Genomic DNA, 17,377 nt, shown 5'->3' on the forward strand with positions numbered 1-17,377 from the left:
CAGCTGAAGCCACAACGAAGACAAGAAAGCCTTAGAATAACATTGCACAGAGACATTATGCCTTTCGAATGACAAAAATTGGTTACATATACTCAATACATGTTTTGCATTTAGCCTTTTCAAAGATTAATAATTAGACCCTTAGATGAATATTATATGATTCCAGACACAAAATTGCAACAATTTTTTGGGAAAATAAAAATAATAATAAATAATAAAAAGAAAACTTACTTTTAATTGCTGTTTAATTCAAAGCATGAATTGTAAATTATTAATTGTTTACAAATAAAGAGAATCAAGTGCATATAAACAAGCAATTGTGACAAATCACTCAATTATTTTAGTCTAAAAGCAGAGCATGTTCTTGTGATGAGCTTAATGAACACTAGATGGAGACAGAGGCTGTTTTTCACATTCAGCTATTATCTCTCAGTATCTCCAAAATTGATATTAGGCTACATGCATTTTTCAATCAGGGTATGTCTACATAATATGTTAACCAAGAACTAAAAGCAACGCCTATTAATGTAAATTCAAATTAAAATACATTTGAAGATTTTTTTTTGCATGAGGTTAACCAGCAGATGTCTCAAAGACTCGATAATCACATCTGTTTTACAATAGCGATTGATGCTGTCAATTTGCCCTCATTTCACTTTCAACAAATTCATGTATTTCATTTTTTTTAAGAGTTTTAATTGATGTGAAAAGTAGTAAACCCTGTCTAAAGCGGTTAAAAACATAAACGTGTGTTGATCGAGTCACTCGGTCATCCTTTAGTTTGCCCTGAATCCCAGCGCACAGGCTGGCAATGGCATGGGATTGAGGTGGAAAAGCGGTCTGGAGTTTGAAGTGTGAAAAGGGCTGTCTGTCCTCACCACAGGACCGGGAGGAAGGGAGGGAGGCAGTCCCAAACAACGAGTCACACTTAAAGTGGACGACGGAACAATAAACTGATACTTGCTGCTATTTTGATGCTTTTTGCCGCAAGGACAATGCAGTGAACTCCTGCCGACGATCCAGGAAAACCGACGCCTGGATTCATTCAATTATTCCTGCTGTTTCCACGACCTGACTCACAGACACAGACGAGAAACAGCAGTTCATCCGAATATAACTTCAAGAACTGCTGCTTGTTGCTTCTGTTTGAACTTTTTGGCTGCTGATTTTGTTTAAGAAAACCAGGGTGATCTGAAACTTTGCACTTTCGTATTTTTTACGGTTTGATAAGTGTTTAAATACACTATCAAAGCTTTTTAATCGTATTTTATTGCCGACAACGTAGCTACAGCGCTCACTAATGTAAATATAGATTACAGTCGTGCGTACATATTTTATATTCCAACTGTGAAACAAAGAAAAATATGGGAAACTCCAAACGTTTAACGTTAGTTTGAATATTGTCTTACTACTGTCGCTAGCTCACCCGGGCTTATTTAAAATCTTTTTAGCTGTATAGTTTGATACCAAACCAACGGACAACATTGTGACTGAGGCACTCCTGCCACACGCGTGGAAATCCACCGGACTGGAGTATTTACCTGGACGTTACCGTGGAGGTGTATTCAGCATGGAGACGGATTCAGTAACCGGTGGCGACGTGGACTCGGTTCAGGGAGGCACGATTTCTTTAGACCCGGTGGTCGATGGGATTTTGATGGACTCGTTTTGCCAGCAGCAGGGATGGGTGCGGGTCTACGGTAAGTGATATTCAGTAGCCGCGCTGGCTTCAGAATCTGTTCACCTTAACACCTCGGTGATATAAAGCACAACGAGGCGCTTCAAAATGTAATTTTGAGCTTAAATACTTTAAATAACCAAATTATTTGGGGTTTTATTTTTTATTACCCTTTAATACCGAAGGGATTTCAGAGTCTTATGTTTACCGAAGCATTGTCAGACAGGACTGTGTATGGCAAGCCTTTTTAACATTTAGCTTGTTTCGTATCAGGGAAATTTCTAGCTTTTCATTAGCCCCCACCCCAAACTAAGTGGCTCAGTGTTTATATTTTATTGAAACACTGACATGTATATTTTTATATACATTTGTATGAATAAATACAAAGGCAACATACAATAGAAGGTTTGCACTTACATCACGATTTGGTCAGTTACCAGGATGCGTGGCCATATTGGCGATACTTGGATGTAAACAACAGCATGAATTGCATGGGTAATGTGATGTTCTCCTAACTTATCAAAAAATCATATGGAGAAGGACAGGAAAGGGCGCAATATTTTGACAAACTAAAGTTAATAGGTGATAAAAATGCGTACGAGTAGTGTTAATTAAGATATTACCCTAATATTTCATCTACCTGGCCAGAAATTATAAGAACAAAAATGAATGTTGTCAACATTCTTGCCCTGGAAAACCTGAATCAGTTTGTTCCTCAGACAGCTCTTTGCAGTCTTCTCCTTGATTTGTTATTACCTTTGGCAGTCTATAGTACTCCAAATGTTTTTTTTTTTTTTCTGGTCCGACAAATTAGTACAGCCCAAAACATAACAATGAAATATGCATGTTTCATTCAGTTCAGTGGCATTGTCTACATTCAGTGCCACCAATATGGCTGGTTGATGACACGTCATGAAAACACTCTATAAGTTTTAATATAAAATACATTTTTATAAGATTAGATCAAAACAGTGATACATTTTTGAGTCTGGCATGACTAGTCCTGATTCTAAACTGCTGATGGAAAACAAACAACATGCTCATTTACAGCGAAAATTATTCTCAGGTCGTTATATCTCTGTTAGACAGAGATTTATAATGTTCTTGGGACACAGCAGTCTTTTACTGATTCTTGTTCCTCAGTCTAATGATGCCCCATTTCTTTTAACTAATGTGTTTTTATTAAAGTATTTGTTCATTATGTGCTAGTAATTATGCCAGTAGTGACTTGTACTTGTTCAGTTAGTCACTATTACTTGAACATTATATAATAGTATGTGTTCTTACGCTACTAGCCAATCCCAATACTAGTACGACACTGAAACAAATAATGTATGTTCTCCAGTTTATTTATATAGGAGTCTGTTGATCAGATATCAACTATTAATTTTCAACTCGAATTTATGCTAATTGCTAGCTCCCTATTCCAGTTTTTCTAATAATTATTTAACTACTTATTCTTTAGTTTCTTTTAGCTACTTAAATAATCATAAATAATCATTACTGGTATATATTCAAGTTATATTCAAGCAATATATCCTAGCTTGAATTGCACTTACGTTACGGTTTGTTCAGTTACCCAGATGCATGGCTATATTGGATACACTCTGATGTAAAGAACAGCATAGATTGTTAATGTAGTATTGAATATGTTGTTCTGCTAATTTATGCTGTCTGAACTACGGAAAAAAAATGCGTAAGCTGAAAGGATGCAAAAAATTCAACAAACAGAAGTTAATAGGTGGTTAAAATATGTATGAGCAGTATTAATTAAGATATTAGCCTAATGTTTCACCTACCTGACTTGAAATGATAAGAACAAACATGAATGTTGTCAAAATTCTTGCCCTGGAAATCCTGGTTCAGTTTATCCAACCACAAACACTGTTTTTCCTCAGTCAGTTTTTGAAGTCTTCTCCTTGATTTGTCATAACATTTGTCAGTCTATAGTACTACAAATGTTTTTCCCGGTCCGACCGATTAGCGCAGCCCAAAACATGACAATAATTGACCATTTTCAGCAGGAATAATCAGCAAAATTTGAGAGTGGCCAATTGATGATGTATCATGAAAACACTATATTGTTGGTTTATGAACCACAGATCTATGAAACCATTATTAGTTGAACAAATACTAGTCACTGTTGGCATATTAACTAGTAATTTAAAAACAAGTATGAAAAACATAAAAATGTTAAAATGGCTTGCCATAGTACCACAGCTCTAATAGAAATGTGTTGACTTAATGGTTTATTTTCCTTTCTGTTTATGACTTATACTATACATTTTCAACTTAATAAAAATATACTAGGTTAAGTCCTTATACATTGTGCAGCGTGTGCCTGATGGTACAATACATTTTGTGCTTTTTGTGTTATTGTTTTAACTGTAGTGTAATTTGTAAAGAAACAATGGCATGAATATATGGTAGATTCCACTGTGTGTATTACGATTTGTGGTTGAGGGAAGGGCTGTGTGGAAAATCCTGGCTACACATAATAGGTTTGAATGTTGATCTGGTTGTGGATAATTACGTCTCCTAGAGTAGTTGTAATATGAGACGGGGTGCAATAGGGAATAGAAAAGGTTTTATCACATTGTTGACAAACATGAAAATGCGTTCTTGTCACGGTTTCAATTAGGGTTTTAATATGGTTGTTAGTTTGTTAATGGACATGCACAATTTTACAAGACTCAGTAGTAGCAAGCCATGGTAACTGATTGCGTTTCCAGATTTGTGTTGTTAAATAAAGCTTCTTTAAGGTTTTGCGCACCCTATAGACATGTTGCCAGGGGCTGTTGTCATGGCAGCCTGTTGTCTTCTTATTTAAGGATGTAAGTCGAAACCAGGGACTTCACATGAAAGACAGGACATCCAGTTCTGTCCACCCACTGCCACTGACTCCTCATCTCATTTTCCATCCCCACTAATTCTGAGCTAAACCAACCAAAATCAACTTCTAAAAATTATAATATAGATCAACCAACAAATTAAAGGTTAACTTCCCCTACAAATAAAAAGTGTCATAATTTACTCTCACCCTCATGTCATTCCAAACCCATATTATTTCCTTTCTTCTGTGGAGTATGTGGAAAAATTGAGAAATTTTACAAGATCTTTTTTTAAAAAAGACACAAAGTCAAAAACAGTCGAGGTCAAAAGTTTACATACACCTTGCAGAATCTGCAAAATGTTAATTATTTTACCAAATTAAGAGGGATCATACAAAACGTGTTCATTTTTGTGTAGTACTGACTTAAATAAGATATTTCAAATAAAAGATGTTACATATAGTCCTCAAGAGAAAATATTAATTGAATCTATAAAAAAAATTCCCTGTTCAAATGTTTACATACGCTTGATTCTTAATACCGTGTTGTTACCTGAATGATGCACAGCTGTGTTTTTTTTTTTGTTTGGTGCTAGTTGTTCACAAGCCCTTGTTTATCCTGTACAGTTAACCTGCCCGCTGTTTATCAGAAAAAATCATTCAGGTCCCATACATTCTTTGGTTTTTCAGCATTTTTATGTATTTGAACTCTTTCCAACAATGACTGTATAGTTTTTAGATCCGTCTTTTCACACTGAGGACAACTGAAGGATTTGTATGCTCCAAAAGGAAACCCAATGCATTAAAACCCAGGGGGTGAAAACTTTTGGAATTTTTGAAGGTCAGAGTAAATTTAACTTATTTTATGGGAAACATGTACGTATCTTCTGTGGGATCTGAAGGGCAGTACTAAATGAAAAAGAAAAAAATGTGATATTTAGGCGAAATAAGAAAAATGTACACCGTATTCCGTTCAAAAGTTTACACCCCTGGCTCTTAATGCATTGTTTTTCCTTCTGGAGCATCAGTGAACATTTGAACTTTCTGTAATAGTTACATATGAGTCCCTCAGAGTCCCTACATTTATTTTGTAATTAAATTAAATAATTCCATTACACGTAAGTCGTTAACTCCCCAATACTGACAATCAATCAATAGTCAAGCTATTATATGAGATCACAAGACTTGCAATATAGTCACACGGTCAACCCTTATGATACATTTATTAGGGTTGTGCCGATAGACGATAGTATCGTGTATCGACGATAGTCAGAGATATCGCCTGTTGCTGATGCCTTTGACGATAGTAAGACGATTATTATTATGCGTCAAAAAGGCACCTAACGATGCAGCGCGGAAAGCCAGTTCTAGGATGCCTCAGAAACTACACACAAACATAGAGTGGCCGCGTCGCGCCACAGATGTGTGCAGTGGAAATGGGTAAGAGATTTATTCATCATGAAGTGTACATAGATTAAGTGTAGATTTAAGGTTAGACAGTCATTAGGATAACAGAGGTAGTAAAATGTGGCTTAGGCTGAATTAAATACGATATGAGAATCCCTCTGTATATAGTAGAAACATTCACCTCAGTAACATCTATATGCGTTAACTAGAATTACGATGCGATAAAATGGCGCTAAACATATGCACGTGAATTACACGCGCATGGCTTCTCCACATTCTATATGAACTGAACTACAACATGAACTGATGACAAAGATCAGACATACAGCGGTAACATTATCACAATATGACGGGTAAAGAAAGATACATTCATTTATATTCATGCACGCACATTTACTGCTCCCTGAAGATAGCAGAGAATGAAACCGAAAGTACTACAGTCAGCGCTCTGTACACGCACAACTGTGTCACAAGTCACATGCACTACCCTTACAAAACGAATAAGGAATTTATTACGTATTGACATATTTACATATTATTAAATAAATTAGCACGATAGTATCGTGTATCGGCGATCTCACAGGCTGACGATAGGACAATATGAAAATTGAGCATATCGCCCAACACTAACATTTATAGCATTTGGAAATCAGCGACCATCACGGTCTTCCGAATAATTCCTTTTGTGTTCCACGGAACAAATAAAGTCATTCGATTTTTGGAACGACATGGGGATGAGTAAACCATGACACAATTCTCGTTTTGGCTGAATCTCTTTGTTTTAAAACACAGAGCAGTTTAATCTTATTTTCCAGGCCCGCACTGGGGAAAAGTTCAAATCCAGATGATGTGTTGTAATGTGTAAAGAATTCACGTTTTCTCTGTTCATGTACTGTCCAACACCCTATGACATAATTTTCATTTCTTGGGTATTTGTCTTCAAGTAGCTCCCACTGGTGTAAGCTCAAACTCGCAGCGAGACAGAAATGAGTCATTACTGACAGTCAGAGAGCAGTCAGACCTCTCACATTAAAGCTGGCCTCAGCATGGATGTCATATCATCCATAATTAAATGACCATGGTAGCTGCACTCTCATCATGTTAAACATCACTTCCTCAGATACAGACTGAAAGTGAATCACGGTTTTAAAAAAAAATTGTGTAGCAGGGGCTTTAGTTTCTGTGTTGTTCATTCAATGACTTCTTGTTACTAGGAAGTGTTTTTTTTCTGTTTGTCTTGGGAAATTAATAACGTAACTGTTCTGTTATGGTCGATGTTTCTCCCACAGGCTATTTAAGAGCCATTGAATGCGTTTATGTGCTTTAAATGGGATTTGTATTGCATTATGCAGCTTGTGCACTTTTTTGGGTTTGTTTTTGCCTGGAGTGAAATTTTGGAGATGTATGAATGTACTTCCTTCAGTCGTTTACACAAAGCCCGGGGTTGGCGGGTGTGTAGGTGTGTGTCAGATTTGGCATCTGTTTGGGCCTGCAGGTTCAAAAAGTTCGCCTACATCCACCGAGCATCTTACATCATGCCCCTCATATTGAAATGGAAAGGTATGGGACGGTTCTGCCATGGTGGCTGAAAGTGAATGCTGTTGAATGTTTGCGAAGCTGCTGCTTAGATGTGTTTAATCTTGTAGAGGAAGCTGAGAGAGGGTGGGAAGGGGTGGGAGTGAATGGTGGGATTGTGTTAGTGGCGGACGGCTCAGGATGTGCACCCCGCTGCACCACCTCCCCTACACCCAAAGTGAGGCGTTCGTTCGTTCATTGTAGCTGTCAGCAGACAGGGCCGGGACTATGATGTAAGCAGACCATTCCGAGAATGACCTCAGTGGACTGGATTCCAAAATTCCAGAGCAACCGGCACCAGTGTGTTCAATGTGGCATTCCAGAGCTGAAATAGCTCAATAAGGATGCTGGCCGGCATCACTTCCGCTCACTTCCCTTATGTATCGGTTAAGAATAATGTTTGTCCATGCCAACTTGTCTATTTATGGACTTGTTTTGGCCACGACTGTTGTTTTTTTTTTAGTGATGATTACAAAATATTTCAGTGTGGACTTTCAATCAAAGAGCAACAAGTTAGGCTGGAAACATCACAGTTTCTTGTGCTGCTGATCTGTATTTTGAAGTTAGGAATATGCTGCTTATAATTCTGGCCAACACAAATATTTTTAATATACAAATTCTACACTGTTTTGTCAAAAAATAAAACGCTATGAAACTATTGTTCATGCTGCATTTGGATCACATCATGCTAAAGTATGAAAATATCCATTTTGAAATGAAGACTGCAAGACTGTATTTATTTGATCAAAATGTGTTTTTTTTTTTCAAATTAAAGGGATAGTTCACCCAAAAATGAAAATTCTGTCATTAATTACTCATGTCGTTCCAAACCCGTAAGACCTATGGTTATCTTCGTAACACAAATTACGATAATTTTGATGAAATTCCTGCATAGACAACAACGTAACTGACGCATTCAAGGCCCAGCAAAGTAGTAAGGACATCAATAAAATAGTCCATGTGACATCAACAGTTCAACCGTACAATGGCGTTTTAGTGCCACGTTAAAAAAATAACAAAAACCTAAGAAGTTTTTCGAGGAGAAAGTCAGAAATGTTTTGAGAAGAAGGGTCGAAAATGTTTCGAGGAGAAGGTCGGAAATGTTTCGAGGAGAAGGTCGGAAATGTTTCGAGGAAAGGTCGGAAATGTTTCGAGAAGAAAGTCAGAATGTTTCTAGAAGAAAGTCGAAATGTTTCGAGGAGAAAGTCGGAAATTAAGAAGTTCGGAAATGTTTCGCGAAGAAGGTCGGAAATGTTTCGAGGAGAAAGTCGGAAATGAAGAAGATCGGAAATGTTTCGAGGAGAAAGTCGGAAGTGTTTCAAGGAGAAAGTTGGAAGTGTTTCGAGGAAAAAGTCGGAAATGTTTCGAGGAGAAGGTTGGAAATGTTTCTAGAAGAAAGTCGAAATGTTTCGAGGAGAAAGTCGGAATGTTTCGAGGAGAAAGTCGGAATGTTTCGAGGAGAAAGCCGGAAATTAAGAAGATCGGAAATGTTTCGTGAAGAAGGTCGGAAATGTTTCGAGGAGAAAGTCGGAAATTAAGAAGATCAGAAATGTTTCAAGGAGAAAGTCGGAAATGTTTCGAGGAGAAAGTCGGAAATTAAGAAGATCGGAAATGTTTCAAGGAGAAGGTCGGAAGTGTTTTGAGGAGAAAGTCGGAAGTGTTTCGAGGAGAAAGTCGGAAATTAAGAAGATCGGAAATGTTTCGCGAAGTAGGTCGGAAATGTTTCGAGGAGAAAGTCGGAAATGTTTCGAGGAGAAAGTCGGAAATTAAGAAGATCAGAAATGTTTCGCGAAGAAGGTCGAAGAATATTTTTGACTTCATTCTTAAAACATTCAGACTTTATTCTCTTTAATATGTTGTCTTTAATCCCGTAATTTTAGAATGATATTTTTTTATTTTTTTTACATGGCACTAAAAGGCTGTCGTATGGTTGAACCACTGATGTCACATGGACTATTTTAATGATGTTCTTACTACCTTTCTGGACCTTGAACATAGTAGTTGCGTTGCTGTCTATGCAGGGTCAGAAGACTCAAATTTTACAAAAAAATATTTTAATTTGTCTTACGAAGATGAACGATGGCCTTACAGGTTTGGAACAGAGGGTGAGAAATTAATGACAGAATTTTCATTTTTGGGTGAACTATCCCTTTAATATTACTTTTCTATTTATTTATACATTAGAAATCACATGTTGTCACATGATATCTAAGAAATGTCAGAAAACATCAAGTGGCCCTTGAGAAATCATTCTAATATGCTGGTTTGGTGCTCAAGAATGATTTATCACTGTTGAAAATTGAAAAAATGCATCCAGCTACATCCAATTTTGTTGTCTGAGTTTCTGCGTCCAAGGTTCTGTCTAAAATTCAATTGCATAGTCAGATTTAATTGAGTTTAAATGACTAAATGTGTCCTTGACTTGCCTCTCCATTAATCCCTAATTTTTAGTCTATTAAGCACCTTATAGATAAGGATTAGGCCCTGTTTAATGCGGATTGTGGATGCTCACTTTATGTCATTTACTTGGAGAAAGACTCTCGCGTCTAAGCTTATTAAAGGTTTGCTGGAAACAGGGAAAATGAGGAGCTTATCTTCTAGCACTAACTCTTGAGAAACCGACTGGGATAATGACAGTTCTTCAGTGATTTCTGTCACAAAGAGTGATGAGTTGTGTGGAACACATGCTGCCTAGTCAAGTTCCTCATCAGGTTTGATGCAGTGCCCAGGTACTCCACACCAGCATGTTGGTGAGTTGCCTGCAGTGCTGAATGTTCAGTTTGAAAAGCCCCTTAATTGGAGAGTCCTGAATTGAGTTCACTGTAGTCACAAGAGTTTCACATGCTCGACTCTGATGCACCAGGCTGCCTGCTTTGCTTCCTTTCCCAAGGCTGGTTCAAAGGTGCCTTTGTCTGCTTAGATCTTTCAAAAGGACATGCTGATGTGTTCTGGGCAAATCATCCGTGTTAAATAAATAAATGTTGTTGTTGTGTTTTTTTTTTGTTTTTTTTTGGGGGGGGGGGATTAATGCTTTAGTCTTAAGCGTGACTGTTTTGAGCGTCTCGGAGGGTCGGTAGAGTGCGGCGGTCTGGTGTTTCCCAGGAGACGAAGACAGGTATCTGTCAGTTCTCCACCCTTTCCTTTCACTCATGGAGACTGACTGGCTGGAAGACAATGTCCTGGGATTCCAGGCGTTACCTGAAAACACAGGAAGCCCCCTTTCCTGTTTTCAGGCCCATGCCTGATCATTCTTGGATAAATATTTTGCTCCTCGTCTGGCAATAGAACTTTATAATGCCCTCTGTATTTTTTTGAGTATTGCTACATGACTTTCTGGAATACTTGGTACTTATTTGTCAATCACAGCATTATGTGGTCAAATATTTTCCTGCAGTGACCGCTTTCATATCACGTGTGTTACTCTGTGTTCTCTTCTCAAAAAATAAGGTCATTTCAGATCAATATTTCATGTTCATTTTTTATTTATTTGGTAAGTAGTCATGCAATAAGCAGGGTAATGTACAGCAAGGTGGCCATTATCACAAAATGAACCCTTTCGGGATAATACAAAATCTCTCTGTTTCACTTTGAGATCCCAATCAACCTATTGGGGCTTATTTTTTCAATGAAAACCCAATTGTACAATATCACTTACATAGTGATGCGCTAAATTAAACATTTATTTTAGCGGGTCAAAATGTTTAATTTATACTAAAGTAACTGTCTAAATTTTATTAATAATATCTGAAACAGATGAATGTACATATGGTACATTTTATGTGGCGTTGGTTTTGTACATGTCACCGCAGTTCTGACTTGAAATATCTGTTGAGTGGCGCTATAACTCTAATGCTCCGTGACATTTTAAAATAACGTACCTTCTGCACTACCCCTAAACCTACCCGATAGTATGAACAAAAGCGAATGTGATGTAAAAACGTAATTGCAACAATGCCGTTTTAGCTTGTTTTTCGATCTGTCATCTTTCAACTCTTTCATTGCGAGTTATGTTTTTCACGGGATTTGTACCCAAGGATTCCACATCCTAAGTCCAATTCCGTGGCAGCTGAGCTACCGAGCAAGTTTGTTACGTCCGGAAAGCGGAACACATGGGGTTGTGTCATTTTATTGGAAATAAATGCCTTTCCAATCTGATATGTGATGTGAAAAGGGAGAAAAGTTTGGCAAAGGGGGGTTTCGAACTCGGGTCGGTCACATCAAATAGTCTCTGCTACGTGCTTTATGACTTAGCCACTGAAGTTGATGTTCAGCAGTCGTCTTTTGTCCATTTCACTAGCCCAACCAAATGTTCATGGGTGGAGTTTGTCTAAATAGCCTCTGCCAACAAGGCGGGCTATTTGCACTTAAGGTCCTTGCATCATATTTACACACTGCTTCCAGAACTTTCGTCCTTCATAAAAAACAAGACGGGCTATTTGCACTTAAGTTCCTTGCACACTGAGTCCGAAATTCTCATCAGAAATTTTTGCACGTTAAAAAATAAATACGACCTCATGTTGTGTCAATCACATTTACACGCTGCCTCCACAACTTTTGTCAGTCATAAAAAAAATTTTGGATTGAGTTTAATATCTGTAACAACCATTTTGAGAGGGGTTTTGACAATTCAGAGCCACTGTGACATTCTGTGCACAATGAATTTTGACGAATACAAAAAAAAAAAAAAAAAACGCATGCAAAAACATGATCTTTAGTGTAAACAGACACTCTGAATTTGAATTCCTTTAATTAAAGTAACATTTGGCTTATAGTACTTTTAAAAATGATTGCTACTGTTTAATGAGCTTTGTTTTTATTCCTGAATTTGGTTTTGAAATTTGGCTCATTTCCAGCGGCTAATGATTTTTGTCAATTACCTAATTATAATACATAAAACTGAACTTTAATTTTTTGTTCTTCATAGATTATTCAGAAATGTCCATTTCAACACCTAGATAACCTTTGCAGCATGTTCTCGCATCTGAACATTAATTCCACGTGCAAGGGATCTCGTGAAAGAATTCCTGCCACTCTGGGCTATCGATTAGAGCGTGTCAGCAGACTAGTGGCATGTGCTTCCTGCCTGCTCTTTTAAAGACTGATACAAGAGTGTTACTCTCCCCCCAGGACTCGTGGATTGTCAGAATTGATTGGCTTAATTGGTTTGATGGTGATAACACCCCTAAGCTTAAACAACATGCTCTTATTAACCCACTCATGTCTCCACATTAGAAATGCACTGAGGATTTGGTGCCTTTGAATTCCTACAGTTGGAATGAGACTCATCTGTGCCTGTAAGTAGGCCAATCCAATTATAATATTCCTCAATTTGTATTTATCCAGTGTAGCTGTGCATTCGGCAATAATTCATTAGAAGTTGCTCAAGGTCGGGCTGTATCCTCAGAGCGGCATATTCTATTAATTAAATGCTCTCTTGCCCCGGGTTAATGTAACTCATGTGTTTTATCACAGCCCTTTGATGGATGTGATTCATTACGGGTGAGCAGGTCGAATGCAAAAACGCATCAGTAAAGCTTCCGCTCATCTGGAATCATCTGAGCCAAGCTGTCAAGAAGGAAGTATATCTTCTCTGGCCTCTATGGTACACCTGCCATTGATAAAGATACACATGGTTGGCAGATACAAGGGAGAAAATGAGCAAGATATCCAAAGGCAACATGAGAAAGATGAGGCAGTCTGATCCAAGATAAACCTTCAGGTTCTTTTGTTTAACATTCAGCACTGCTATAATTGATGACTGGTAGCCACTTCCTCATCGTAAAAGCCTAGATGGTAATTTTCCACCTGTCTGCTCTGATTCACCATGACCACTCTGAGGAAAAATGCCTGAATAAAATGGATAATAAAAGCCACGCTGCACTCGGACTTCCACAATCTCATGTTACCGGCAGAGACTCATGTGACGCCAAGGTTATTTGATATGCTCTCACAGGAACCAGAGCCCTCAGCGTTTGGTTTTCACCCTCAGCAGCACCTTCACGTTAGTCTGTTCTGTTGCTTTTACCATTTGGCTTTGTAGGCACACTTAAGGCAACAGCGTTTATTTAGGAAGGCTTGGCGTATGTAAACATTGAGCCTGAAGGGATTTCAACATCTTTGTTGCAGTAAATTTGGAGCTGGTATTGTAGAGGTCTGGTGTACCCGGTGTTCAGCGAATGGCTTGCTCAGTCCACTAAACACACATAACACAATGCTTGACTTTAGCTGGCTTGTTTGAGGAAAGCATGAGGGACTGAATGACATCATGATGCATAACAAAGCCCCTCCCATTAGCAGTGCTAGCGTTTGATTGGTTGACACCAACTGTGTGTGTCCATGTGTGCTCTCTTGCATATCTTCCTCTGGAAGATGGACGGTTGGTAGGTGTAGCTGCTTTTTGGAGTGGGCTTGATTGCATCAGTTGCATTATACCAAGCAATCCTTATGTCCTTAACTGAAATTTTCATTACTGATAATCAGTAAAAAACTAAAAATTAAAAATCTTATTACTGCAATGCAGTACTGAAAATCATCATTTTTTGTACAGCAAATAATAACATAGTGTGTATACCTAACAAATAGATGATGTTGATGGTCTTAAAAAAATAGGCTTTGTTTCCTGTGTACATCTTCCATACATTTTTTCTATTTTAAATAGTTTTCAGCGTTAATCAATAATTCCAATTTTAACAATATTTCAAGTGTGATTTATGAGATTTGTTGTATTTTGAATTCAAGTTTTCTTTGTAAAAGGCAAAAAGATAATCATACTGATTTAAAACTTAAGGATTCATTTGTTTGAATATAGATTGAACCAAAACTATCATAACGTCTTAAGGCCTTTGTGAAACGCGAAACGAATATCGCGCTGGAATAAAACAACAGATTCCTATGAGTGCTTCCACATAGACTGTGAACATTCGCGCACCGAAAAAAGCTAATGTTTTTGTAACAACGAAGCTTTTCAGTTTCGTAAAGCGAAAACACGACCGTCCAATAAGATCTGAGCATTACATCACGTGCCCGGAGCAGCTGCTGTTGCACAAAAGAACGAGCGTGGTGGTGCTGTTTCGAAAAACCACTGTAAACGAACACAGAAGAAGAGTATTACGAGAGAGAAGAGGATGGGCTCTTGTTATCATTGCATTTGAGAACAGATGGTTATTCTCACATGTTCTTAATATAATTTCTATTAATTCTCCACTGAATTATGTGATCTGGAAGAAAACACTGTTAATTTTCGCGTCGTACTTTGTAATCGAAGCAAAATAAAAGTTTGTTTGCATACTAAATACACACACGTACATGTGTATTAGAAAAAAATGTTAGATTTATATGTAAAATATTTATATTTATATATAATATAAATGATATACAAGTCAAGCGTTTACAAACAAGTACATATAGTACATAAAAAAAATATTTTTTAAATATCTACATATATGTATGTGTATTTATATGTACATAATATACACAGTACACACGCATATAGTGTGCAAACATAAATTTTACTTTGAATCGATTCATCGCGACTAATCGTTTTGCTGCTCTAGATCCGACCGAGCCTTTAATGAAATTCATTGATTATTCTGAGGAAATCTATTTTTGATAAATCATTTAAAAAAAGTAATTTGCACTACTTGTTGTTATGCCTTATTAAAATGATCAGGTTTTTGTATTCAGCTTGTGTTATGTTCATTTAGCATATTTTGGAGCCGTTCAGTTCAAAATAATATGAATTACTTTGGATGAGGGTTTTTTGTCAGGTTCAATTTTGGAACAGTTTTGGTTCTTTGTTTGGGTCACCAATTTTACTCACTATAAAAACTGGGTCGGAAAGAAAAAGCAGTTGAAAACCACTGTTCCTTGTACTTTAATAGTGAGCCATTACAGCCATTATCTCTAATGTGGGTGCCAGGCAATTCTGGCAGATATGACGGTCAGGTCTTACTCTTTAAATCTTGAAATTACGTCTTTCGGCCTGACGGTTGTTATGGAGTGTCTTGTTGAGATAGAGGTTCATGTTGTGCGCTGTTTGCTCTGCAAATGACTGGTAAGAGTCACAGATCACACTTCACTGCTTAGCAATGCAGTACAAACTGCCAAAAAAGAGAGCAGAGCGATTGAAAGGCTAAAGAAAATCAGACTTCCCTTAGTGTTTTTCGTGCACTTTGCAGACCCTAAGGATATTAGGCAACTCTGAAAGCCCCATTTGATTCGTTGATCGAGGACTGCTAAATGGGGTCAGGCGCTGCGGGCTCCTCTGAGTCTGACTGGCCGAAGTGTACTGTGGGAAGCATCTGTTTTACCACGCTAATGTACAGCTACAGTACCACAATTGAAAAAGCTACGGTTGCTTCATAAAAGATTTCAGATGCCTATCACTTTGTCTGAGATGAGACCCATTGATGTGGCGCCTTCGCGTAAATAGACATCTGCATCATTAAGACATTGAAGGTATGTGTACAGGGCATGTTCGGTTTGCTTTTAACATCATCTATTTGTGTACATTTTATAAATGCATTGTCAGTCTTGTTTTGTGCATGTGCATCACCGTGAAATGTCTTTCCAGGTTTTGTGTGGGCCATCTCATCTATTTTGCACAAGACCTTTAGTCTTGTGTTTCCACTCAGTCTGTTACTATCTTATCAGGGCTTTGCAGTGAACGGCTTTAGAAAATGGCTCAGCTGGAATGGACATGTACAGTGAGGCAGGTGAAGCCGAGCTCTTGTTCCTGACATCCTTTTTCCATCTTAAAGAGTGCTTTGAGACACAAACAATAGGACAGCAATGCTTAAATGTAAAAGGCTATTCTTAGCAAGATCGAAAAATAAAATGTTAAAGTGGTAGTTCACCTAGAAATTAAGATTCTGTCATTGAAAAGTGCTGCAGCGATGACATGTTTTTGTAGGCCAACCCAGAAGTTCAATCTGGTTCCCTTGACAATGTCAGAAATAAAAAGCTAAACATAACTATATTAAGGCCCTATGAAAACCATTTTTATTTTTTCCCCAAATGCATTTTTTTTTTCTTTTTTCAAATTCAGTTTATCCATTTTATTTTTTCTGGATTCTGTTTTTTCAGATTTATTTTTGCCTTTTTTATTTTTTACATTTTTTTGGATTCCTTTTTTCTGTTTTAATTTTTCTAGACTCTGTTTTAATGGTTGAATATAACAATATTCATAGGAAAGCATTCTTACTTAACTGAAATCATAAAACTTACACAATTTAACAGCAATTTATTAAAAGTTTAACAAAAATGGAATTTTTAGGGAGCTATGAAATCCGTTTCCCCCCGAATTTTTTTTTCTTTTTTTTTTTTTCTTTTTAATTTCTCTGGATTCTGTTTTTTCAGATTACATTTTCTGTTTTAATGGTTACATTTAAAAAAAAATCATCAAAAAAGCATAAACAATTTAACAGCAATTTATTAAAAGTTGAACAAAAATTAAATTTTAAGGCCCTATAAAATATGTTTTCTTTTGTCTCAAACTCAGTTTTATTTGAATTCCGTGTTAATAGCTTCATTAAATTTTAATAAGCAAAAGCTAAACATGGCTATATTCTTTTGGATTCCGTTTTTAGAGATTTAATTCCTCTAGACTCTGTTTTAATGGTTAAATATAAAAATAAAAACATCAAAAAATATGCTTAACTGAAATCATGAAACTTGCACAATTTAACAGCAATTTATTACAAGTTTAACAAAAAAATTATTTTTAAGGCGCTATGAAATCAAATTTTTTTTCGCCCCGACATTCAGTTTCTTTTTTCCATTTTAATTTCTCTGGATTCAGTTTTTTCAGATCACAAATTTTCTAGACTCTGTTTTAAGGGTTACATTTTTGAAAAAAAATCATCAAAAAGCATATCTACAACTTAACT

General features: G+C 37.0%; 2 protein-coding genes across 2 annotated transcripts in view; both read left to right on the forward strand.

The window, feature by feature from the left end:
• ankrd45 (ankyrin repeat domain 45) overlaps positions 1–957 on the forward strand; it is a 3,364-nt gene extending 2,407 nt beyond the window's left edge. Inside the window, exon 3 of the mRNA XM_073847865.1 lies at positions 884–957. Within this exon, the coding sequence (XP_073703966.1) occupies positions 884–957 (74 nt within the window). The remainder of the gene's footprint in view (positions 1–883) is intronic.
• Positions 823–17,377, forward strand: part of LOC141343272 (uncharacterized) — a 78,413-nt gene continuing 61,858 nt past the window's right edge. Inside the window, exon 1 of the mRNA XM_073847866.1 lies at positions 823–1,700. Coding sequence (XP_073703967.1) covers positions 1,571–1,700 — 130 coding nt within the window. The 5' untranslated portion in view covers positions 823–1,570. The remainder of the gene's footprint in view (positions 1,701–17,377) is intronic.

The sequence above is a fragment of the Garra rufa genome, chromosome 9 (assembly GCF_049309525.1).
Source record: "Garra rufa chromosome 9, GarRuf1.0, whole genome shotgun sequence".
Lineage (NCBI taxonomy): Eukaryota > Metazoa > Chordata > Actinopteri > Cypriniformes > Cyprinidae > Garra > Garra rufa.